Genomic DNA, 26,084 nt, shown 5'->3' with positions numbered 1-26,084 from the left:
AGAGAAGAAGAAGAAGGAACTATTCAATAATCAAGGTTAAACAGGGAGTTTTCGGAATCCCATCATTTAAGTGACTTACTGAATCCTACTAAATCAACAAGACCATATTTCTTTGCTTTGTGCACTGGGTCCTGTAAGCATTAAGACCTAAGGAAGTAAAAAAAAAAAAGGAATAAAAAAGAAAGAAAGAAAAACTTAGAAATCACAGATCAGAGAAAATGCTGCTGAGGTGTCATTTCTGAAGCACCATATAAGTCAAGAGTTGTCATTTTTCAGGCCATTTCTTTTAAAGACATCAGATATTCCAAAACACATGATTCCCATTACTCTCCCAGCAGGTATACAGGATCTCCCACTTTGACTGTCCCTGGATGGTCCAGAGCAAAATACTGTCCAAAGAGGGGTGATTTTCCATACAGCTTTTGTTCCGAAGGGTCACACTGGCGGTAACTGCAATAAAAGAAGAATCATGATGAGTCATAGCCAAACAGAACCATGTGCCCAAGCAGCATGTACTTCTGGACTGAAGTATTCAATCCACACAGACCGGCCACGTTGCATGGGGAAAAGAGCACCATTCTCATCAGGTCTAGCAGAACAGCGCCTCCTGGTGTTGGGCAGTGGGCAGCCAGCCCAGTGCACAATTGCAGGAGCAGTCTCCCCACAGCTCTTCTCTGCATTAATGTTTCCTTTTTCAGCATTAAGAGATTAAATACTCCATATGCCTAAACATACGGTATCATCTTTCATTTCCCTTGGCTTCTTTCCTCCCGACTCTATGTCTATAACTTGAACCATGATCCTGACAGTTCCTTGAACTTGGAGCCCTGGAGGCATTTTTCTCCTCCTTTCTATGACTGCCTGGTCCTGAGGTTCTTCCTACACAGCATCCACAACATCCAATCTTGCTTCCAGCAAACTCAGATTACACTAGAAGAGCAAACTTTTTTTTTTTTTTTTGATGCCAGGGATCGAACAAAGCAGGACTTAATCTCTGAGCCGCATCCCCAGCCATTTTTTTTTTTTAATTTTTATTTTGAGTTAGGGTCTCACTAAGTTGCTTAGGGCCTCACTAAGTTGCTGAGGCTGGCTTTGAACCTGCAAACCTCCTGCTTTAGATTCCCAAGCCAGAGGGGCAATAACTTCTTCACCAACCTCTCTTTTTCTTTCTTTCTTTTTTTATTATTTATTTTTTAGTTTTCGGTAGACACAACATCTTTTGTTTTTGTATGTGGTGCTAAGGATCAAACCCAGGCCGCATGCATGCCAGGCGAGCGTGCTACCGCTTAAGCCACATCCCCAGCCCCCAACTTCTCTTTTTCATCCCCCAGCTTTAATCTATAGTTAGCACTATATACTGTCTTAATTTTACTCTGGTCTTATCACTCCTTGGCTCCAAAACTTTCAACGACTTCCCTGTGCCCAAAGAATAACATTCCAACTCTTTAGCCTGGTATGCAAGACCCTCTACCTGGCACCAGGGAGTTTTTTCAAACCCACTGCCCACTGCTCCTTATCTGCACCTAGTAGCAATCTGCTAGCAGATTCCTCAGTGCACTTTGACTTTGCTTTGTGTTTTACGACTCAGTGTCCCTCAGTGATTCCTATGGGATTTCCCTCCTTCACTTCTCCACGCATTAGAATAGTACCTTTTCCTCCAGGCCCAACTTAAATGCCACATCTCACAGGCAGGAATCCCACAAAACCCCAAGACAAGAATAATTTCACCCTCCTGATTTCTCCGCCCCTTGAGCCCTCTTGAGTCCAAGGCTCAAATGTCATGGCACCAGTCTGTCTCTTCTACAGAGTCTCTGGGGAGCAAGAATTATGTCCCACTCCCTGATCCTGCTCATACCCAATGCTGGGCTTTGTATGTCACCCACAGTTATTTGTTGAAATGATAAGTGTATTGGTGATCATCTCTATTAAAGAGACTATAAACATCTTTGTCAGGCAAAAAAACTCAAGCAGCCCAGGCGGAATGCACATGAGCAGATGTGTGGAAAAAATACATCCAGGCTTTCCCACATCTCTCTACCAGGAGAAAGATTTCCTTCACTTTCTTATTTACATCATTTTTATATTTAAAACATTATTGCAACCATAAACTTTATTCTGCCTTGCTTTAAAAAAAGAATCTACTACAATAATTTGGAGTATTTTCTTTTCTTTCTTTCTTTCTCCCCATCCCCACCCCCAAGCAGAAATGGCTAGTGAGAACCCAGAGTTAAAACTAGAAGCTCCTCTGGAGCTCCTCAGCTCCTCCCCCTGGCTGTAAACAACATGCCAGTGGGCACCATGTCTGTTTTGGAGTCCTGGCCCAGTGCCTGGTACATTGTAACCACTCAGAAAATTGTTGGCTGTACAAATGAATGAATGAATAAATAAATAAATGAATTATTACAGAGAGTTGCTGGTCCAAGCTGCCTTGCCTTGCCAAGAGTATTCCCTCACCCCATAACCTGCCATGGCCTAAGGCCTGGAAACTCTAGGCATCTCTCCTGGCCTGCCTCTCTTTGGTCAGCAGACAACCGCAGGGACATTTTGGGATCTGTGCCTGTCTGAGAGTGGCATCTTTAGAATCAGGGCTGAGCAGTCACTTTTATGGCTTGGAAATTCTTATTTCCAATCTCTGGAGTCTGTGATCCTGGGCTCCGATTATCAGCGTTCTGTGAGCCACACATTCTTTACATGTATGTGTGAAATACTCCACACATATTATCTCTTTGCTTTCTCTTTGCCTATGTAGATAGAAATTTGTGTCCCTGTTTTATAAATGTGTCTCAGAAGTAACTGACTTGCCCAAGACCCCAGATCTAAGTGGTCAGGCTGGGGCCACAGCTCAGGTCTGACTGACACCACAGTGAGGACTCTTGCCACCCAGATATAATCCCTGGTCACCATATTCCTCCTGAGTACTCCCACAGGCCTGAGAAGAACTAAAGGGTCTAATAGGTTACTCATCTACCAAAGGTTTAGCCACTCGTGCGGTTCACCTGCCCCTCCCCATCAACCACACAGGCACACACTCACTCTCTCTCTCCAGGAAACTGAGGAGTGGAAATCCAAAAATAGCCACTGATGCTCCCAACCCAGTCCCCTTAAACTGTGAAGGGTGGGATGAAGGGCAGGGGTGTAAAAGTGAAGCTCTGTTCATCTAGTTGACAGGTGGCAGTCCATTCTTCTATGTGGGAATAGAAAAAGGAAGAGCTACAGGAATGGAAAGCTGGTTCTTGGCTGGTGCAGCCTGTCAGGACTTCACCACACCTCAGTGGCAGGCATGGCTGCTGGGCTGCTGCGTTGCTGACTCTCATCTCCTCCTGTACCATTATCAGCAGCTGCTGCTGAGGCTGCCCCTGGATGTGGGGAGACTAACTGAGGTCACTAGCGACCCCTTGTGTGAATGATGAGGTACTGCAGTGGAAGCATTGTTCAACTGACTTGAAAAAGGTCCTGTCTCATACATGGATCTTCTATGACTTTTATTTAAAAATAAAGAAAGAAACACACATACACACACACACATATATATGCTTTATCTTTCAGTAAATGTAAAACATAAAATTACACTAATAAGCAGAAAGCCTAAGACATGTTATTTAAACAGATATCTTCAAGGCTAGATATATAGCTCAGTGGTGGAGCTCTTGCCTAGCATGTATGAGGTGTTGGGTTCCAGCTCCAGCACTGAAAAAAAAGAGTCTTTATATTCACAGGGAGTAGTGTGAATGGAAACACCTTGTTACCTGTAAAGTGCTGTGCACCAGTGAGAGCTGCTCATTGTTCACACACCTGGTTTCCTCATTACTAGTCAATGACCAGACTACAGCCACAGGCAGGGTCTCTAGTCATTGCTTAGTACCTTTCCTGGAGATCAGGAGGCCACAAGTCACTCTGGGCACAGGCCACTTCTGAGGACTCAGACCTAACTATGACCAGTTTAGAATGAAGCAGTGTTATAAAGGCCCTTGGAGAAGTGCTGCATCAACACTGCCACCCAGAGGCTGGCAGTGGAACAGGATTAGGTTAAGTTTCATTTAAAGCAGCCTCCAAGATGGAGAGAAGTGTCTTCTGTGTGTTTTTTTTTCTCTCAGCAAGTATCAGTTTTACAAATTAAGACTATCAGTGATCCTAGTATGCATAATAATTCTTCATGGTATTTTATTATCTATTTAAAAATTATATTCATTGCATTATTTCAGTTACCAGAATAAATGTAAGTCCAGTTGTTGCAAATAAACCAACTGAACCCTCAAGAACCTAATCAATTTGTCAATATCACAAATTAGCAGGTGACAGGGGGACCTGGAAGTATCACCTTCTGCCTTTAGCTCAGCACAGCACAGCCCAACACAATTGGCAAGTGGCACACGTCACTACTGTCAGCAGATTCGTGCATGCAGCAAAACTTTTTTGAGCACTTTTGTGGTAAATGTGCTATATTTTTTCTACTAGGAGCAAGATGTTGTAGAAGCAACAATGACAGGCTCTAGCTACTCCCTAAGTCCTGGGGATCAGTGTGTATATCACTCTCCCTTAAGAAAGAAAAGCATAAATTCCATATTTTCCTGTGAGCAGACAAGCTTCCCTGTGCTTCTAACCTATGTTCATTCAGCAATGCAAAGTATATTTCATTCTCTTGCCCTGCTTGTCCAGCTGGGCTGACTGTGGGGATGAACATCAGTAGGTCAGGCCAGGCAAGAGACAGATAGCTCTCTCTGCTGAGCATTGGTAATCTAGCAGCACGCAGCACCCATCCCTGTGCTGCAGCAACACGCAGAGACCGAGGCCAACAGTAGTGTGGCCGAGAGGCTGCTGTGGACACCACTGTGTGTGCTTCTCTTCCCAAGATTTATGCGACGTGCCAGGGCCTTTTTCTTCCCAATTTATGACCACCTGTCCTGAGAAGAACATAAATTACTACAGCCATGGCAATTTAAATCTCAGTAAGAGATAGGAGAAGACACCTAGACTGGCTGCACTGTCTCCTGGGGTATTAGAAGCAATTAGGGCCGGATTGCTGGACTGTATATAGAGCCTGCAAAAGATCAGGGGGTGTATGGGCTCCTCGTGACCTCCGTCTTCCTGCTTTCACTCTGTGTTTAGGGTCAATTATTCTCCTTCTATAAACACAGCCTCCCTATAGAGGGAGGGGCACTAAAGATTCAGAGATGTAGCCCAAATACATGGAGTGCTTTGAGAAGACCATTTCTGCAAACACATAAACTCTCTAAATCCAAAGGGAAAGGATGTCTGATGCCAAGCAACATGTTAGGGAGGAAGAGAGAACAAGATGTATAAAACAGGCTGACAACCAATTCCCCAAGTCACTTGGCTGATTCACACATAGAATCATCCAGTTCCACCCCGTCTCCCTTATTTTATAAAGAACGGCCAGGGCCTGGCTGAAGGGGACGTGCTGATGACAACCATAGCCTGCTGTCCTCGCTCCCCTGCCAGGGCTATTTCCATTGCCCTACCCTGTCTTTTTTCTCCCTGGAGCTCCTCTGTGGCCCAGGGAATAGGAAGACTCAATTCTGGTCTGTTCTGACACTGAGTGAGCACATTTCTAAGAATAGCTATAGTCCATCATCATGGCTTTCCAAAATCCTGCTCCTCCTCCCACAAATGTCTTATAATTGTCCCCTCATTATCCTCTGGAGATACATTCCAAGACCCCCAGTGGATTTCTGTAAATGTGCGTAGTACTGAATCCCACATGCACTGTTTTTTCTCGTACATACATATCTAAGATAAAGTTAATTTACAAATTAGGCACAAAATAAAAGAGTAACAATAATAATAGAACAATTGAAACAATATACCATAACAAGAGTTACTTAAAACTTATGAATTCCTTATTTCTGGAATTTTCCATTTAATATTTTCATGCCCACAGCTGACCACAAGTAACTAAAACCATAGAAACAAAACTGCAGATAAGGGTGAACTACTGTATCAGAAGAATTCTCAAACAGGCAAACAAGTTGATATTTACAATGAACACCATTTACTAACTGTGTGGATCTTACACTTCACATTTTATTATATTTCCTCTGTCACATGTTTACCCATCAATCCACTGATTTTTTTTTTTGCATTTCCAAATATGTTGCAAAAATCAATACACTTAACTTCTAAATAATTCATTTATTTACTGTCTTGTTTTGTTGGCAAAATGTACATGGAGTGAAATGTATCAATCTTAAATGTTCCATAGTATTAACTTTCTATATAAAAGTTAATTAATGTTGCTTAAGTGTAGAAAAATATATAACATCTCTCAACATGATGGTATTTGCCTTAGGGTGGTCTATATGCTACTCTTTGAATGTTCCTGAAAACTCAAGGCCCATACACCCCCTGATCTTTTGCAGGCTCCATATACATAATTCTATCACTAAAAGAACACCCTCACTGCCATATTGGTTTTACACCCTGTACACCTTGGATCTACTCACGAATATTGATATATTTTTGAAAAGTAAAATCAAATAAGCAAAAACAAAGAAGTAAATGCTATGTATGTATGCAATTAAAAGCAGACATTTGGATGCCAAAGGTATAGATCAGTTATAAAGTGTTTGTACGACATGTGTAAGACCCTGGGTTTCATCCCTAGCACTGCAAAAAAAAAAAAAAGAACTAAAAATTAAAAAAAAAATCAATGTTATTCACCCAAGACTTCCTCTAGTCCCACAAACCTCCTTTCTCCTTTATACTCCTTAACTTCCCTAAATCTACCTTGTTTGACTCACTCCTGACCTTCCTCATTGTGCTAGGTAGCTTAGGCCCTTGCCTACCATCTCTCTACCTTGCTTTAGCCTGGCCCTCACACTAGAACACATCTCATAGACACAGGTGCTGACCAGAGAAGGCAGGCCCAGCGCCTTATACTTAGGGGCAATACTCAAGCTGGAACAACAACATTCCAGCACAGAGCGTCAGCTTGCTCAGGGATGGATGAGATAGTAGCTTCTGGACAGTAGAATGGCAGAGAGCAATGGGTACTGACCAAGAAAACCAAATCATTGGCCCACAAGGGGCCAAGAGTTTGGAATAAGATGGAAGGAAGGGAAGGCAACAGACTCATCCCAGGTCTCATTCCAGGTAATGAGTCTACTATACAAATGCCAAGCATAAGCTCTCCTTCATGTCCTCTCTCATGATGGATCTCACACACAATGGCTTATGTCAATGGTATGCCTTCCTCAAGTCTTCCAGGCCTTCACCTAAAGCAGTCCCTGCCTTCCCCCAGCCTCCCATCCACAGGTGACACCTGGGGTCACTTGGCCCAAAGTCAAGAGTGTTGGGGCTGTAGAGATGAGACCTGACACTCTGCTCATGACTACATATAACATGGAAGGGACCAATAAAAATGAGCATAATTAGTTCACTTTCAGAGTTTCAGCAATTTCCTGGTTCCCAGAGTTGGCAGATAACAGAATGGAAGTGTGTGGATCCTAAACTGTTATTGTTGTTGTTGTTTTTGCAAAAGTAGATTTAAGACTACAGAGAAGTATAATTTTTCCATAATTCTATTACTAAAAGAACACCCCCACTGCCATGTCGGTTTTACTTCCTTTCCACCTTGTATCTACTCACGTACATTGTAATATTTTTGAAAAATAAAATCAAATAGGCAAAGACAAAGAAGTAAATGCTACATATGCAATTTTATAATCAGCTTTGCAAAATTAATGTTATCTTGGTTTTTGTATACAATTTAAAATTATTCTCTTTAATTGTGTCTTTCGCTTAAAAATTTTTTTCTTATGAAATACTAAAATAAACATTAAAGTAGAAAGGATAATGCAATGAACCCCCACATAATTCACCCGAATTTTGTTTATCAAAATTTTTGAGATTTTTTTCATATCTTCATATATCTTTTTTTTTTTTTGCTAAAATAAAGTAGAGCAGATCCCAGACATCACTCAACTTCACTTCATATACGACTTCATATACACTTCAACAGACTTCTCTAAATTATATTAACATTTGGGTTGGAGGTGTTGCTCAGTGGTAGAGCACTTGCCTAGCATGCATAAGGCCCTGGGTTCCAACCTCAGCACCACAAACAAATAAACAAACAAATATATTAATATTTTTTACATAAGCACAATGCCTTTATGACACCTAACAAACTGATGTTATCTAATAATTGGTCCATAATAAAGATTGCCAAAATGTTCATTTGAATCATGAATTTCTAAACAAAAAAAAAAAAAAAATAAGATGATTCCTACCAGCACACATCCTGTAACCAAAGCACCAGCTTCCCATGTGCCAAGCCATCAGGACCCTGTAGCTTCAATGTGTGGTGTTCCCACTGATTCCTCTTGTAAATATTTAGCAATAAATATCACTTCCACCCCAGGAACCCAAACCTCACAGATGAAACCCCATCTGCCTAGTTCTACCTCTTGAGCGTTTCCAGCGGCTCCTTCCTGCTCATGATGCCAGTGTCCGGGTCCACTGTGGTTAACATGCACCTGGACACAGAGACACACACAGAATCACACAGGGGACAAAGTAAAGTAGGCCTTCACCTAAAGCAACCCCTCCCTATCCCCACAGGACAGGAAAGAGCCTTACCTGGAACAAGCCATCACCCTTTTCAGTTCCACATCCCCAATAAGAAGTTCATTCCAAGAATCCTAGGAGAAAAAGCACAATTTCTATAAGCCCTCACCCAGACAGACTGCGTGGACACTTCCCGATGTTGACCCCTAATAACAACACTTATATAAAAAAATGGCTGACTTATCTCAGTCCTGAGATAAGATAACTGCTACCCACGCAGTTTTATGTTCCCTCTCCCTCTGCCTTTGATGTCCGTTCATTCACCTGAGAAGAAATGTTTCTCTCAACTCACTTGTAAAACTGACATAGAAACTCACCTCCTTCAGACCTCTCTGACCCATCTCACTTGACTCTTGGGGGTTGGGGGATGGAGATCTGTTGAGGGGGAACTACCCATTACTCTGAGTCGTACCAAATCCTTTATGCATGCTTAAGGCTATGTGAATTAAGCCCCTGAAGTCACAGCATATATGGACCCTGTATTTCTCCTGAGTAGATAGGAAGATATGAAAGGCAGGACCTTATTTGTCACTGATCTCCACGGGCACATTCACAAAGTGCTCCAGCTACTCCTGCCAGCTGAGGCAGCTTCTCAGACACTGGCCTGTGAGCTGGGGCAAGTGAAGTCCAGTTTTCAAGACAAATCAAGTCAATGGACTGAGATCTTCAAATCCATCAAGGAGACAGGGCATACATAGATGAAAAGTCAAAGACCAATAAGTACTCTTTTTTAAAATTTCCAGGAAACTCAAGAAAAAGCACGATAAAGCAGAATGCTGTGTGTTGATTTCACTGCGCAGGCAACAATCGTTCTGGGAGTTTAGAGGAATACAGTCCAGGCTGATCTGGTGAGGGAAAAGTTTTATGAACTAGGTGAAATGGGATCTGAGTTTTATTTTATTTTTTTTTTTTGAACCCATCAGATCTACCCCCTAGAGTTGCCTGGGGAGGCTGATGGTGACTCTGGAGAAAATAGGGAATGCACAGGGGAAGGGTGTGATTACAAGGGATCCTCCTCTCCTCTCAGCTCACCCCAGAGAGACCGTTACTCCATTCAGTCTCTTGACTTTGTCATACTGGAAATTCACTTTTCTCAGCTGACTCAGTAGAAGTGAGCTCTAGTTCCTCAGAGCCAGGATATTTCTGCTTTGAGTAGCATTTCTTTTTATTTGTGCACTTTGCCTTTTGGAAAGTACCTCCAAACTCTAGAGCACTCAAGGCTCTGGCCAAACATCTTGTCATAGAGATGTGGCCTCCTGGCAGGTAGGGTCAGTGACTCTGCAGACAAGGGAGCAGTAGGTAGGCACGGCACCACAGGCCTGGCTAGTGCATCCTGATGGGCACCGGTGTCTCCTGGGACAGGGACTCAAAGAATCCCCCATAAAAAAGAGTTGGCCTTTGTCCTGAAGAACCGGATCTCCCTAGATCAGTCACATGTACATTCCTAGTCTTTTGTGCCTCAAGTAGGAAAGGTCTAAATTTCCTGGCTTAAAGGCGGGATTTGAAATGTATATGCCATTTATTTTATAGATTGTCTGATATTTCCTCATGATTAAATTTAGACCATGTGTTTTTGTTTGTTTGTTACTATTTTATTTTGTTTGTTTTTTCCATGCTGGGGATTGAACCCAGGGCTTTGTACGTGCTAGAAAGGTGCTTGATCTGAGTTCTAGAGGGAGGAAAGGTAAGGGGACTCCAGCCATCGAGCGCAGTAGCAGAAAGAAGAACACTGAGGAGCCCAAGGGCATGGGATTAGAGTCCTGACCTTCTTACCTTTGGAGAGAAGTGTTCGCCTCCTGAGGGCTGGGGACAAAGATATAAAACAGACCCCCTGGAAATTTATTTCTGATAGTGTGTATTGTTCATGATATGTGTATTGTAGGCTTTTGTTTTTCTTTGCTTTAAATCATAAAATGGCTTTCTTAACTGTATGCTTTGAACAGACTGGAAAATGGCACAGAAGCTACCAGCAGCCACAGCCTGTGATTATTTATCCACCAGGGGGCACTGTGGCCATAAAAACGCTTTTTTTTTTTTTTTTTAAAGGAGAGAGATGAGGAGTGCCATTAGAGATAATTATAAATTAGAGAAATATTTCCAGGGCACCCTCTACATGAAATAAAAAAAACCATCAGGGATTGAGACACCAGAAAAATAAGGTAAAAATTCCACTGTAAGCAAATTATCTACTTACCCAATGTGAGGAAAAGAAGAAAACTAGTCTGTTGAACTCACACTATAACCCATGAAAGCAAAACAGGTCACACTACTGGAAGTGATCAGTTCAAACAGGAAAAGTCCCCGTATGGGAGAGGTGGAAACACAGCAGAGCATGGCCTGGGCCTGACCACTGGTGAGATTTTCACAGGGGAGGTAGCTTCACTGGGCTAGGAGGTCAGGAGTTTTAAAGGGGACTGGGGCAAGAGTCTAGGTGACCAGAAGTCAGGAGAATACATATTAGGTTCTAGATCCAGTGTGCATTTTGGAGCTTCTTATTGGAAATAAAGTCAGGAAAGCAAATTGTGGTGAAATTATCAAAGAACAATGGGAAGTTTGGACCTTTTGAGAAATGGGAAGCCACTGAAGGCTCTTGAGCAATGAAGGCTTTTGTGATGATCTGTCACAAACTATAGAGGGGAAGAGCTCATACTGGTGCTGAGGGAGGCCTGGCTGTGGCAACAGGGGCTGGGGAGCAACAGTGCAGAGGGAGCCTCCAAGGGAAACGCTTAAGCTAAAAATCTGAGTCAAAGAAAGAATGTGGCACCCTTGACAGAAATTGCAAGGTCAAGAAGAAGAGCATGGGTGGGTGCTGGGGATCTGGGAACACATAAGCCACCTGCTAAGTCAACAGAGCCCAGCACTGCCAAGGAGCTGAGGGTTGGTCCTGCAGGGTGATGGTGTTTTTCATACCCAATGAAGACACCTACAGGCCAACAAGAGGTGGCCCTGGAAGGGTTTTAGGGCAACAATCCCTCCAGCTCCCCATCTAGCAGCCATGTTATAAATACCCATCATCCCCAAGGGAGTGATCATTCTCAAAGGCCTCAGACCTTGAATTCCCTCCTTGCAAACAGTGCATCTGCCTCACCCACACTCATAGCTTCCATAAGAGTCTGCTCTTATTAGGTGCTCAATAAATCTAAACACTGAATTATTGTATGGTCAACAAATAACGCACCTTTTGGAATAATCTAATACAATGCCAAGGACTCTCATATCTTAAAAAAAAAAAAAAAGAGTTAAATCCAAGAAAAGAGACAAGGCAAAGCATTACCTCTGCATAGACACCACATCCTGAAATTACAATATTGGGCCTGAAGTTAGATGCTTTAACTTTCTTCTCCAGCCTGGAGTTGAGATCCTCCAGGGATGCCTCAGAGAGGACCAAGAAAGGGCTGGCATCCGAGTAGGCAACCTGAAAAGGAAACGGGCATCCTTATAATGTGTGTCACAGAAGCATCTCAGAAGTTACTAGTGTCTAGTGCCCGGAAACCCCTTTCCCTACACATGTACACACACACATGATCACACTAATGCACAATCTTTCCAAGTGTTTTTCCTTTCATAGAAAAGTCACATCAATGCAAAATCTCAACTAGCCTTGCAGAATTGCACGGTGGCCTGAAGAAAGCAAGGAATCCTAGAACTGCCATTAGGGACATCACATCACCTTCCAAGCCTCCAATATTCCAGTGTTTATGAAGGTAGGCCATAAGGTTTGATGGCCTCGTTACGTTTGACAAAATGTTCACTGATTGCATAGATACCTGTGTTTCATGCAACCTGCAAATTAATGTTAAATTTTTTTAAATGTTGAGAATAGTATGTGATGCTACCAACCTTACTTTCATAATGAATCCCTACAGCCTTATTCCCTTGAGGATCTGTCTAATCATTTGAAGTCTGCAAATCCCTATACCCACACCGACTTGCATGACTGTAACATGACATACGGTTGCAAACAAACTTTAAAATTTTGGACTCTGAGAAGTTACAGAATGAATAAAAAAGATACTGATGGAGAATATTTTGAACCACTACTGGCATCAGATGCTTACCCAAACAGGAAACTAGATGCTCATGGGCAAAATGCAAGAGTCCTCCAAAACAAGAAACAGAATACTGTTCTCATGGGAAGGGCTACTTTTCTGCCTTTTGCTTGGGATCTGAGCAGCCTAGAGTCTGCCTGGTAAAATGACAGTGCTTAGTCCATCAAAGATGCCACTGGTGTCTCAAGGGCTAAGCAGCTGCTCTCTACCCACAGAGCAAGCTTCGCCTTTCACCTGGTCTGTGGGTCGGAATGGGTCCTCGATTTGGTGAGAATTTCTTGGTTGCATGCGGGGCTCGAAGTGCACCAGGCGGTAGGACTGTGTCTTCAGGAAGCTGGTTATCCATTGAGCTGCGGCATCCCCACAGTCCCTACCCTGGATCTCCAGGCCATGCACCCTGCACAGGGGACAGGGCAAAGGGCGGGCATAGATTTGAAGATTTGAGCAACCTGACACACTATGTCCAAGATATATCAGAAGAGCTGCAATATCCCAGCTGCTGTATTGCTATGGTTCTTCATTGTCAGAGAACCTCCTTTTAGCCCAGCCCTGCCTCGCCAATGTGTAAGCCTAAATGAAAAAGAAAGCACATTGTAAACCTTGCTTTTCCTGATTGTAAAACTGACTGATGTATCCTTGTATTTCCCTACCTGGATGCAATGCAAGGAAGATGAAATGTGGTAGTATTTAAAATGTACCCAGCTGGGTGCAGCGTATACACTGTAATCCCAGTGACTCAGGAAGCTGAGGCAAGGGGATTGCAAATTTGAGGCCAGTTTATGCAATTTAGCAAGACCCTGTCTCAATAAATAAATAAGTAAATAAACAGGGCTGGGGATGTGACTCAGTGGTAGAACATCTCTGGGTTTAATCCCCAGTACTACCAAAAAAAAATATATATATACTAAGTATACTGAGTTCCCCAGAAGAAAACTAGGGTATCAGTCTAAAGTAAGTTTATAATTGCTGTAAAATCTGGTTTACCCAGCTCTATTCAAGAGCAACCAAAAATATTTACTGACATTCATGACTATACTTGGCCAGTACATGATAATTAAACTATTTTCATATATGTTACTACTAAGATGTAGTAACATATATGAAAATGGTCTATACAATAAAAAAGTTATTGATAACATTAAAAATCAACTTGGATTTGTTGCCAGCAATAACTTTGAAGGATTTGAAGTATTTCCTTCCTAATACATAGCTGTGTGCAGGACTGTGAGGAGGTATGAATTTCTCAGCTGCGAGAGGAAATAAATGCTATAGTGTAGGCACTCCAAAGTGAGGCACCATTAATAACCGTTGTAGGAGTTCAGGATAACCATAGGTGCCACATGGGAAGATCCTTAAGTTAATGGTGAACTGCACAGAGAGAAAGCAATTCTCTTCAGCTTAGTGATGTCTGTAACTTTTAGTAACACTTGATAATCATCTCATTTAATGAAGAAAGAACAAACTGCAGGTCCAGAGACTTCTATAAGCAATGGTTTCTAGATAGAATTTAGTTCCATATTAGCTGTAGTAACTTAATCTTTGCTTCCAGCCAGGTGCAGTGGCACATGCTTGTAATCCCAGTGGCTCGGGAGGCCAAGGCAGCAGAATTTCAAGTTCAAATACAGCCTCAGCAACTTAGTGAGACACTAAGCAACTTAGCAAGACCCTGTCCTTAAATAAAATATAAAAAGAGCTGGGGGTGTAGCTCAGTGGGTAAGCACCCCTGAGTTCAATCCCTCATACCAAAAAAATTGCTTCTATATCTCAAAAATTATATAGGTAGCTATTTGCTTCCTTTTGAAATAAATGTGTCTAAGGTTTTTTTGGTTTTCTTTTGTTTCTGGGGAACTGGAGATTGAATCCAAGAGTACTCTTCCACTGAATCACATCTCCAGTCTCTTTTATTTTAATTTTTTTATTTTGAGATAGGGTCTTGCTAAGTCTTGACCTTGAAATTGCAATCCTCCTGCTCAGGTGAACAATTGTCATTAAAAGATGAATCAATGTAAAGAGAACTATTAAGGAAATAAAGATATAGATATTTTGTTGTCTGGCCTAAATCATGATCATATTCTGCAAATGCTTAAAGTTTGGGAAAGCATAGTCAGGTTGATCTAATTATCCTCTTTCCACAAATGACTTGCTCCAGGATCTTGGTGACATTTACTTATCCTGAGACTCAATTTCTTCACCTATTAAATGGGGATTGAAAAAAAACTTAGTTGCGAAGATTAAGGACAATCTAAAAGAAGTCCCAAAACAATTCTTAGGTTTGGAAAATGTTTCAGTAGATGGTAACATTTATTCTAGCACTCCCTCTCAGTTATTTTAAGTTATGTATTTATTTCATGAAGTAAATATTTAACCAAACAAAAGCATCTATTCTCTAATAATAACCTACAAATAAATTTCTATATTGTAAAACAAATTGAGTACAGTATCCTATGTTTTTATATAATTTTATATAATTACTCTGTATATAAAGTGGGGAATGATTACTTACAGTGCCTTGGATCACTACAACAAGCAGTGAGATCAGTTGCATTTAGAGTTTGCATGAATTTTTTAAGACTTTTTAATGAAAGTATGATATTCATTTTACAGATAGGTACTGCCATTCCATGTGACTTGATGCCTTTTCACACACTCCTATTACACCTGTCCTTAACTGACCTCCTGAGAGTCAGAGGGCTGAGTACACACTCAGGCCCTATGAAGAATGAGACTGTTTTATCAGCAAAGACCAGGAGTGTCTGCCTGACTCTTTTCTGGATCAAGGTAAAGAATAAATATAATGAATAAAAGAAACATACCAAAACTCATTTATCCAAATGGCCATTTACCTTTTTAAAGTAATCACCTTCGGAAGTAGCATAGTCATTTCAACCTAAAATTAATCATATCTACTTACTACTTCTTTTAAGTCTACTTCATTGTTTAAATTCAGCAATAATCCTACCTGGGTTGATGACCTTCTTATTCATAGGACTCAGTTCTGAATGACTTTTCTAATTTTTCCATAAATTGAATTCACAGTAAGAGGGTAAAGATTTTCACTACTGAGTATGTGCATATGTATGTGGTTTAATGTTCAATATGTGAATTTTGGAAGCATCTTAATAACAGCAGTTCTACCCAAATCTGTATATACAGCCAGCCTTGAAGGTCACTTCCTTGTTGGATGCCTCTTTATTGGTGTCTGTGAAAAAAAAGTCAGCCTCCTTCCCCCAAGTCAAACCTTACCAGACCTCCCTACCACCATCACCGAGGCTCCCTCTTGGTCCTGCCCTTCAGAAGCCAAGCCCAGGGCTCTCCTCTGTTGCATTTATGAGATTTATGGGTGGGTAGAGGAGCAGGGAGCAGAAGATGCAGTTATGGTTTGGCTGTGAGGCATCCTGTGTTTATGCAGGAATGTTCCGAGGTAAAGTGATTGGATTGTGAGGGTTGTAACCTAATGGGTCCATTCTAGTTTGAATGACTAAGTGGTAACTGTAGACACATTGGCGTAGCTAGAGAAGGTGGTCACTGGGGACATGCTCTGGATGGGCTCATCTTCTCTCTGGCCCCTTCCCCACTCCCTTTCTGCTTCCTGACCCCACCAACAAGAGACAAGCAGCTTTCCTCCACTGGACCTTTCCCTGTGATGTATTGCTTTACCTTGGGCCCAGAGCAAGGGAGTCAACCGTCTATAAGCTGAAACCATGAGTCCCAAATGAACTTTTCCTCTTCTAAGTTGTTCTTGTGGGGTATTTTGGTTACAGCAGATGCAAAAGCTGATTAAAACAGCTGCTTAGACTCCTCAGGCAATTGTTAGATTTTTACTGAGTTAGAGCATTTGCATCTATTTTGGGTCATTTTGTAAACACTTCACCTCATGACTCCATGCTTATTTACATGGCAATTTCTATGTATAGGTCCTGAGTTCTGGTTCATAATCACTCAAAACTTGGGGAAAATTTGTTGTCTTCTTCCTGCTTATCACATTTCTCCTCAGTTGTAAGCAGCCATAATTGTGCTATTAGATCCAGCGTTCCCATTCACACATTCTCTCAGATAATCCAATCAATAAAAAAAGAGAGAGAAAAGTTCCAAATGTTCCTGAAATATCGAGCCACCAAGATTATAGGTGTGCACCACCGTGCCAAGCCTCTAATTGCATTCTAATTAATATGTTTAGAAACATTGTGACTTTTTTTAAAAAAAAGTTCTTTGTTCTTTTTAGTTATACATGACATATCATACATACATGGAGTATGATTTCTCATTTTTGTGGTTGTACATGATGTGGAGTTACACTGGTCGTGTATTCATATAAAAGGAAGACCCCAAGTTCAAAGACAGCCTCAGCAACTTAGCAAGGCCCTCTGGAACTTAGCAAGACACTGTCTCTAAATAAAATACAATAAAAAGGGCTGGCGATGTGGCTCAGTGATTGAGCACCCCTGGGTTCAATCCCCAATACCAAAAAAAAAAAAAATCAATAGATATGCTCATAAATTAATGCTTTAAAAAGTTAGTAAAACCTTTCTGCAAACCAACAGCAACATGTATCAAAAATCTGTAGGATCCATACTCTTATTCCAAACAAAACTATTGCTAGTAGTTTTTCCCTAAGTAAATAATAAAAGATATGAACCAAGTCTTATGTCAAGGTATTCCTCACATTCTTCTTTATACCTGAAAAAAAGGTGGTAAATAATTCAAATGTTTAAACATGGGGACATGTTAAAATGCATTAGTGAACACCCACAGAATAAAATAGTATGCCAATATGAAAAATGGCATTTTTCGAAGATTTTTTTAATGACATGAAAAAATACTCACTATGTCAACTTAAGTATATAAGCAGAATTCAAGACTGGCTTTATAATATTATATAAATATGATTTTAAAAGTAGTAGCCAAGGGGACCATAAAGAAAATATGCTAAAATATTAATCATGGTTATTTCACATAGTTTTTGTTCTCTTCTTTTTTTTTTTTTTTTGGCATTTTTCCATATTGCTATGTTTAAGTCTAAGATATTTTTTTTTTTTTTTTTTTTTTTTGCTGTTGGCTGCACAACTCAGTCCTGAGTCTTGGTTTGTGAAGGTGTCAGGCCACAGGGAGACCTTGAAAGCAGACCTGCTCTATTTTAACTTAACGCCACCTGGACTTTAGTCTGTTGGCCTTGAAATCACCAGGGCTCTCTGGCCAGCCACTTACTTACACTTTGTGGACTATGATCTGTGTGTATAGGGCTTAGGGCTCTAATTTAGTGCCTCTTCCAGGAACATGCACCCTTGAAATAGTCAAGGAAAAAAACAGCAGCTCCTAAAATGACATCTATACTGTCATTTATACTGTGTCATTTCAAATGGGTGGCACTTAAGTAGGGGATGGGTTTGGGGATGTGGGAATTGACTAGTGCATTGTGATTCTCTGCTCTAGTCCTCCTTAAACAACTTTGGGAGAATTAATTGGGGTGAGTCTCATGGGTAGCATTTTATTCTTTTTTTTTAATTTTTATTGTTGGTTGTTCAAAACATTACATAGTTCTTGATATATCATATTTCACACTTTGATTCAAGTGGGTTATGAACTCCCATTTTTACCCCGTATACAGATTGCAGAATCACATCAGTTTAAGTCTAAGATATTATAGGAGCTATATCAGTATTGCATTTTATGAACTTTTCAGAGTCCTCAAGACATTTTTCAGCTCTGTTTTTTGATGTAGTATTACATCTTCTGATAGACTAGGGTCTACATTTAACATTCACATTACATTTGAATTTGAAATGCAACAGGAGTATAATTGAAGTTAACTTAATTTTCCCATAATGGGATAAAAAACTCGAGATATGATCTCTTAGAGACAAATCCAATTTTCGCAGGATGATTGCTTCCCTCCAGCCCTTTGATGTTGAGAACAGAACATCTCTACAGAGCATGCTCCTGGACTGAATGTCCACACTGACTACTGGGAAGTTAATGCCAGATCACTCCCTTGGTTGCAGCTGTTCCTTTCTATTTTAGAACTCCCTTTCATTAGAACTAAACATCATAGTTCTAACATGATAGTGTATTTTCGTGGTCATTTGCAACTTCTTTCTGAACTCAGTTTTACGATATATCCAGATTTTCCAAACCACGTAAGGAGAGTCTTAAGACAATACATAGCTATATCTCAACCTCACTTTTTCCAGGACCCTCTCTCCACCTGCCACCACCCCATTCCTGTCCATCTTTTATTCTTCTCTTGGAGACACATTAATACATGTTTGCTCCCACTGTTTCCTTCAGGGAACTTTCACATCTCTCAACCCAACACAAGCTTCTGATTCTGTCTCCATGCTTCTTCTGTTAGATTTACATGGTGCTGAGGACTTAGCCCTGCATATATTACATCAGCAATCAATGGTTAATTATTAATAACATTTTTTAATAATTAAAAATTATTTTTAAAAATGTTATTTTAAATGTTAAAATTATTTTTTTAAATGTTTAAAAATTAAACAAAAGAGGATTCCCTCTCTAGTTTACATTTTCCCAAAATAGCATGAATATTTATTTATTAAGGCAAGGGCTAAGACCTGCCCTGTCCTTACCTGCACTTGCGCACAGCATTTGTGGTGGGTATTTTGATGGGCAGCAGCAGATCCTTCGTGCAGGCTGCACTCAGAGTCAGGGTCTCACGGTCACAGGTCAGGGAAATCAGGACCAAGCGAGGTTCCTGTCGAGCAGTAACCATGTTCCCATCTTCATTGATCACAAGCCAAAACCTGACATTTTCAAAACACAGGATATGTGTGGATCACTATGACAGGAAGCCAGTCTCTACAAGAGCTGCAATTATACACAGTCATTGTTGATTTCCTCCCTGTAAACCTGGGATGTGTGAATTTGCATGTGTCTATCTGCCTGTAACCAACTCAGCAGCAAGCAAGTGTGAGCCTATCAGCTAATTTCGAAGGGATAAATAATTACTCAAGCACCCAGTACAGTGTGCAGAACATTTTGAGCTCCTTGATGGCACAAAAATCAAAGATGCTAATTGTATTTTCATCTCAATTGACATCTCAGTTGCTGATCACTTTCATTAAACATGCCCCAAGGAGATGATGGGAATCTATTTCTCTGGAAGATTGGAAGGGAACAAGAAAGTACTGTGCTGGCCCCTAGTAGGAAATAGGCTCTCAGCAACAGAAAGACTGTTCCTAATATTGTTCACAGAGCATAGAGTTCAGCTGAGCACTTGCAATTTGCCTTGCCAATTCCACCCCCCAATCTTTTTTTTTTTAACTTAATTTCAATATTCAGTGCTGTGAATTCTGCAATTTGCTAAAAAGTTTATTGTCCATCTGGACAATATTTTTCCTGGCTCAGTACTCCTGGTTTTTAAATACTTCCTGGAAAAAAAGGTAAATGGAGAAATACAGAGTACCATTTCCAAAAAAAGAACAACACATTTGTGTAGGTTCACTACTAAAGAAGCAAAACCTATTGGTATTTTGGTCATTTTAGCATGCACTGATCAAGTGATTACAATTACAGAAGTGAGCTTGTGCTTTGGGGGTCCTCAGACATGAGGAAAAAATAGCAAATATTTTAGATCATTGAAACTATTTCTTGTATCACCTCCAGCAGGATATCATGGTTGAACTATTCAACTACACCAGGAAATATGGTCAGCATAAGCCCTTTCCCTTACTGCTTTTTAATCAGCCCTTCATTCTGCACAGTCTGAACCCTGCCCTGTCTCAAATCCTTGGGATAACACACGAGTATTCTCTCTAGTAATCCTTCCTGGTAGTAACAACAGTTTAATCATTCTAAAGTACAAGTCTGATCTTTGTATCCTCTCATCCAAAATCCCTCCATGGTTCCTACTTTCAGGATAAAATTCTAACTGTCAAGTAAAGCATGCAAGTCCTTATAATCCAACGGCTTTCCTGCTGTTCTTACCTCCCCATGCATTTACAGACATTGGCATTTTTAAAATATGCTTTCAATGGCAGTGAAACACATATGGCATAAATACCCATCATACTCCTATGTACAGACCCCAAAGAATTGAAAACAAGGCGTCACACAGACACTTGCTCATGGATGTCCATCACAGCAGTATTCCAATGTTATAAGGTATTAATAACTCCAGTCTCCATCAATGGGAAAAAAATTTTAATGTGATTCTAACCATTTTGACCATCCTAATCATTTTGAAGTGCATAATTTAGTGGCATTAAGTACATTCACAATGTTGTGCGACCATTACAGCTCTTTCCAAAACTTTTCATCATACCAAACAGAAATTCTGTACCCACTAATGCAATAGCTCTCCATGCTTGCCCTCCCTCATTTTCCAGTAATCCTTAATCCCCTTTCTGCCTCTATGACTATTCTAGATATTTCATATAACTGGAATCATGCAACATTTGTGCTTTCATGTCATGCTTATCTGAATTAGCATTATGTTTTCAATATCTACCCATGTTATGGCGTGTAACAGAACACTCCTTGTCATGGCTTATTGATATTCTACTGGATGTATAAACCACATTTCATTTATCTATCCATCCATCAACAGACACTTGGGTTGCTTCTACCTTTAAGCTATTGTGAATAATGCTACCATGGACATTCAACATTCAATGTTCTAGAGAATATTTGTCATGTTCTAGTCTCTATTTTCAGTTCCTTTGGACAAATACCTCACAGTATGCCAGTCTTACCCCAGCATGTCCTCTTAAGCCAAGAATATATATTTTTTTATTTCCTCCCTGTAAAGTATTCCTCTCCTAACTTACTTGCAAGGAAAGTTCCTAATCATTTTCCAATTTTCAGCTTAAGACATTCCTTACTCTGTGAAGTCCTTGGGGAGCACCTCCAACAGCTCCTTCCTGTGTGTTCCCTTACGCTTGTCACAATCCCACTGAGTCAGGACTATAGGCTTTTGTTGGTTTTTCTTGATCTCACTTTCTAGGAGTATACGATAGCAAACATAAAGAATTTATCATAGGGTCTGGTATAAATGCCAGCTCTTATTATCTTCTATTATACTATGAGCTTAAATGTTTTCTGAATTGATACGGTAGTAAAATTACAATGCCCTTTGACTCTGGGGTCTACAAAAACAAATTAATTATTGCCTGTATTCTTGATGATTGCCATTCTGACTGGAGTAAGATGAAATCTTAGAGTAATTTTGATTTGCAGTTCTCTAATTGCTAGAGATGTTAAACATTTTTTTCATATATTTGGTTTTTTTAAATTAATTGATTGTATTTTTTAAATACATGTATCTCTTCTTCTGTGAAGTGTCTGTTCAGTTCCCTAGCCCGTTTATTGATTGGGTTATTTGGTTTTTGGGTGTTAACTTTTTTGAGTTCTTTATAGATCCTAGAGATTAATGCTTTATCTGAGGTGCATGTGGTAAAGATTTTTTTCCCATTCTGTAGGCTCTATCTTCATGATATTCATTGTTTCTTTTGCTGAGAAGAAGGTTTTTAGTTTAAATTCACCCCTTTTATTGATTCTTGATTTTACTTCTTGCACTTTAGGGGTCTTGTTAAGGAAGTCAGATCCTAGGCCGATGGGGTGAAGATTTGGGCCTACTTTTTCTTCTAGTAAGTGCAGGGTGCCTAAGTTTTGATCCACTTTGAGTTGAGTTTAGTGCAGGGTGAAGGATAGAAGTTTAATTACATTTTGTTACACGTGTCTTTCCATTTTTTCCAGCACCATTTGTTAAATAGGCTATCTTTTCTCCAGTGAATGTATTTGTGTGGGTTTGTTTCTATGTCTTCTATTCTGTACCTTTGGTCTATGTGTCTGTTTCAGTGCCAATACCATGCCATTTTATATAGGCAACAATAAATGTTGGCAAGGATGTGGGGAAAAAAGATACACTCATACATTGCTGGTTGGAGTGCAAATTGGTGCAACCACTATGAAAAGCATTATAGAGATTCCTCAGAAAACTCGGAATGGAACTACCATTTGACAGAGCTAGCCCACTCTTCAGTTTATATAGAACAGACTTAAAATCAGCATACTACAGCAACAGGGCCATGTCAGTGTTTATAACAGCTCAATTCACAATAGCTAAACTGTGGAACCAACCTAGGTGTCCTTCAACAGATGAATGAATAAAAAAAAAAATGTGGTACATATATTTGATGTACTATTTCTCGGCTTTAAAGAATGAAATTATGGCATTTGCTGGTAAATGGACAGAATTGGAAAATATCATGCTAAGCGAAATAAGGCAATCTCCAAAACACAAAAGCCAAATGTTTTCTCTGACATGTAGATGCTAATTCACAATGAGGTGGGGGGGTGCTAGGGAAGAACAGAGTTACTTTAGATCAGGTAGAGGGAAGTGAAGGGAGGGGAGAGGATATGTTGATAGAAAGGATAGTAGAATGAAACAAACATTATTACCTTATGTACATATTTGACGCATGACCTATGTGATTCTACAGCATGTACAATCAGAAAAATGAGAAACTAAATCCCATTTATGTGGTACATATATATTTATGATAGGTCAAAGTGCATAAATACATTCTACTGTCATGTATAACTAATTAAAACAAATTAAATTTTTTAAAAAATCTATTTCAAAAAATAAATAAATAAATTCTACCATTTTTCAGAGTCCACTGTACAAATCATGGAACATTTAGGATTCTGGGCCTTCTTCCTGAAGCAAAGGTGCATAGGCTACAGCCCATGTCAGTCCTGTGTTACTTGCTTGAAGTTTTGAGGCTGATCTGGGAGGAAGAAGTTTGAAGTGCAGCCTTTCAATAAGGCCGAGAGTGGGCTTGAGGCCAGACCCAAAAGAGGACAAAGCTGTTGGCTCAGAAGCTTTGAAACCTTCTTTGAACTCCAGCTGTCATCATGCAGAGAGGGCATTAATAAAGCCACTGTTAACAAAGCCCCAATGTGCTAATGAAAACAGGAAGGAGTCCTGCTTTGGCTGCTGTGTAACTACGAATCTTAGTTTCTTTATCTACAAAAAAAAAAAAAAAAGTTTGAGAAAATCAGGAAAAATAAAATGCAACAGCATTTTTTAGGCTGCCAGCAGGTATTCAATTGCTGCCATAATTATGTGCTTGGCCTTGCTGGGATCTTGGAGGACTAATATTTAAGAGACCTGAACCAATCCTTTGAAGATGCTAGATGGAGATTTAAAAATTTGCTCATAAAGGAGCACAAAAAGCAGGAAATCCGGAAAACGCAGAGGCTCAAGGTCCCAAACCCTCAGGGTCTGCTGTTGTGGGTGAGACTATTTATTTATTTATTCATTCATTCATTCATTCACCCATCCATTCATTCATTCATTCATTCTCCCTCTTTTTCCTTGTCTCACTCCTCTCCCAGTTTCTTTGTAAAGGAAGAAGGACCTATCAGAGACCTCTGCGGACCTTCCCAGCAGCGCTCAGTGTCCCAACCCGCGTCAGCCGAGCCGGGGCTCTGCTTACCTGTCCCGCAGGTGACCGCACCGCAGCCCCATGGCTGTGCATTCCGCCTCGCTCACCGACAGCCCTTTGCAGGACTTGATCGGGTAGATCCACAGCTGCGCCACGGTGCCCACCTGCTGCAGCGGCCGGCGCTTCCTGGGCCGCGCTCGGCGCCAGGCGACAGCCCCCAGAGCCACCGTGGCCAGACCTAGGGCAGCGACGCTGAGCCAAGGTCGAGGCTGCGCCGGGAGGCCGAGGCGGGCCAGCGCCGAGGAACCGGCGGTACCCATGGCCCGAGATGCCCGGGGCGGCGGGAAAGCCCGCGTGGATGGACACTAGGCAGCGGTGGGGCCGGGGCGCGGCGCAAACCCCAGGCCACAGGGAACGTGCGGTCTCAGGCCCGGAGCCCAAAGGGCGTGCAGCTCCTGAGCTCTAACCGGCCAATCAGAGCTCCGCGTCCTTCTTCTGGGAGCTGGTGTGGGAGGTGGTAGCTCAGCTTCCAGTTTTTGCCCTGCCTTCCCCATTTCCCGCGGCCTGTGGCTTCAAGGCAATACGTCCCTCTCCGTGTTCCTGCCAGTGCCTCGTTTATTAACGTATTTGTGGCGTTGTTTGCTTGAACCAAAAAAACTGCGTGATTTTGAATTAGAAATCAGTCAGCGAAGCCTCAGAACTGGAAGGGCCTTGGCTGGGACCCTGCAAGCCTGGGGCTCTGGCTGAGAAGGTTGGTACTAGGACAGGCTTTTTCCACCCTGAGGACTGTGACCTCAGTCACTTGCCACTTACAAACGAGGTCATTATTTTAACCATTTTGGTGAAAGAAAATGAAGAAGAAATCCTTCCTTATGTGGAATATCTGCACAAACTTAAATTGAGCAACAAGAAACCACTTATGGCAATTTTGAAATAATTATTACGTTTTTATAGGTCTAGTCTTTTGAAAATAAAAATAGGTGAATGATTACAATCCTTCTAGAGGGATTATAATAATTATATAAAAGGTATGCAAGGATATGTGATATATAAGCTCTTGATTATTATTTCCGACCTATTTTGATGCACCTGTGTCAATTTTGTTCAAATATTCAGAGTTGAAAACTTGGGACTTAATGAGATAACCAACAAAGCCACCACTATCAGAGTGATTTAGGAGGCTGAGTTGTGTTACAGAAAAAAGAAATTATTCCCACACTTATTAAAATTTTAAAGAAGACTATTCAAATTATTGGGTGTATAGCTCAGTGGTAGAGCACTTGTGTAGCATGCATGAATGATGTCATAAGTTCCATCCCCAGCATGGGTGAAAAATAGTATTCTTACAGGGGTATTACAATAGGAGATGGAGATTGCGCTCAATTCTTCATTACAGAAAAGATATCTGGGGACTTATAGGCAAGGGGCATAAGGGTCAGTAGATAGAAAACCACTACCAGGAGACATCAAGGGGAATGAGACTCTTGCTAAACAAGGAGCTCAAAGTGCAATTGAGGGAAAGGTGAAAGTTGAGGAATTTGAGCCAATATCCACAGTGATGAGCTATCAAGGGTGGGGGAATTCTATCTAAACTGACTTAGCAAGATTCTTGCTAAGAACCTGATTCCACAGGCCTGGGAGGGGTGGGGGGTTGGGGAGTGGAACCAAGGTTGAGGCCTAGTCAAGAAAAGGATCTAAAGTGAAGTTTGGTCAAGGAGTCTTTGTCAGGCTCAGGTAAACCACTAGTCCCTTGGTCTAAAACTGTTCATGCAGAGAGAACATGTCTGGGAATAGAGAAGGGAGAATTCTCAAAGGGGAATAGACCTTTTTCCTTTAGTAGGTAATTCATTTCTGGGCCCTTAAGTACTCAGGAAGGATCCTTCTAGAACATTGTTCCTCATCATAGATGTACAAGCCCAAACAGATGCTATCCTCTCTTCCAATCCTGGATCACCCTCACCCTCACTCCTATGAAATCCAGAAATTGTGTTCAAAGTGCAGAGGTCACTGTTTCTCCAACTATTGGGATGCATTA

General features: G+C 41.0%; 1 protein-coding gene and 1 long non-coding RNA gene across 3 annotated transcripts; one reads left to right on the top strand and one right to left on the bottom strand.

Annotated features, from left to right (window-relative positions):
• Window positions 1-262: 262 nt before the first annotated feature.
• On the bottom strand, window positions 263-24,599 carry Mtarc1 (mitochondrial amidoxime-reducing component 1). Of its 2 annotated transcripts, none has more exons than XM_005335857.5 (7): window positions 24,101-24,599; window positions 19,226-19,399; window positions 12,870-13,032; window positions 11,861-12,001; window positions 8,599-8,660; window positions 8,424-8,495; window positions 263-450 (listed from the first exon to the last, which is right to left on the bottom strand). In XM_005335857.5, the coding sequence occupies exons 1-7, from the start codon at window positions 24,367-24,369 to the stop codon at window positions 324-326; spliced, it is 1,008 nt and encodes a 335-aa protein (XP_005335914.2). In that variant the 5' UTR covers window positions 24,370-24,599; the 3' UTR covers window positions 263-323. The 2 variants fall into 2 exon arrangements, with proteins under 2 accessions (XP_005335914.2, XP_040132769.2); XM_040276835.2 differs by lacking the exon at window positions 24,101-24,599 and adding an exon at window positions 23,263-23,624.
• LOC120887233 (uncharacterized) lies at window positions 23,556-25,102 on the top strand. The gene is made up of 2 exons (XR_005730352.2): window positions 23,556-23,898; window positions 24,000-25,102. It is a non-coding gene; the product is annotated as an uncharacterized LOC120887233 (long non-coding RNA).
• Window positions 25,103-26,084: the final 982 nt, after the last annotated feature.

Source organism: Ictidomys tridecemlineatus, chromosome 10 (genome assembly GCF_052094955.1).
Source record: "Ictidomys tridecemlineatus isolate mIctTri1 chromosome 10, mIctTri1.hap1, whole genome shotgun sequence".
NCBI lineage: Eukaryota > Metazoa > Chordata > Mammalia > Rodentia > Sciuridae > Ictidomys > Ictidomys tridecemlineatus.
The sequence above is the reverse complement of the archived record's forward strand: the minus strand, read 5'-3'. Positions and strand labels throughout refer to the sequence as shown.

Coding starts and splice junctions, on each gene's coding strand:
- Mtarc1 (XM_005335857.5), bottom strand. CDS start 24,369: ATGGGTACCGCCGGTTCCTCGGCGCTGGCCCGCCTCGGCCTCCCGGCG. Junction 12,002..12,869: donor CATTCCGACCCACAGACCAG/GTGAAAGGCGAA, acceptor TTTCCTTTTCAG/GTTGCCTACTCGGATGCCAG. Junction 8,661..11,860: donor GATGTGGTGTCTATGCAGAG/GTAATGCTTTGC, acceptor TTTTTCTCCTAG/GATTCTTGGAATGAACTTCT.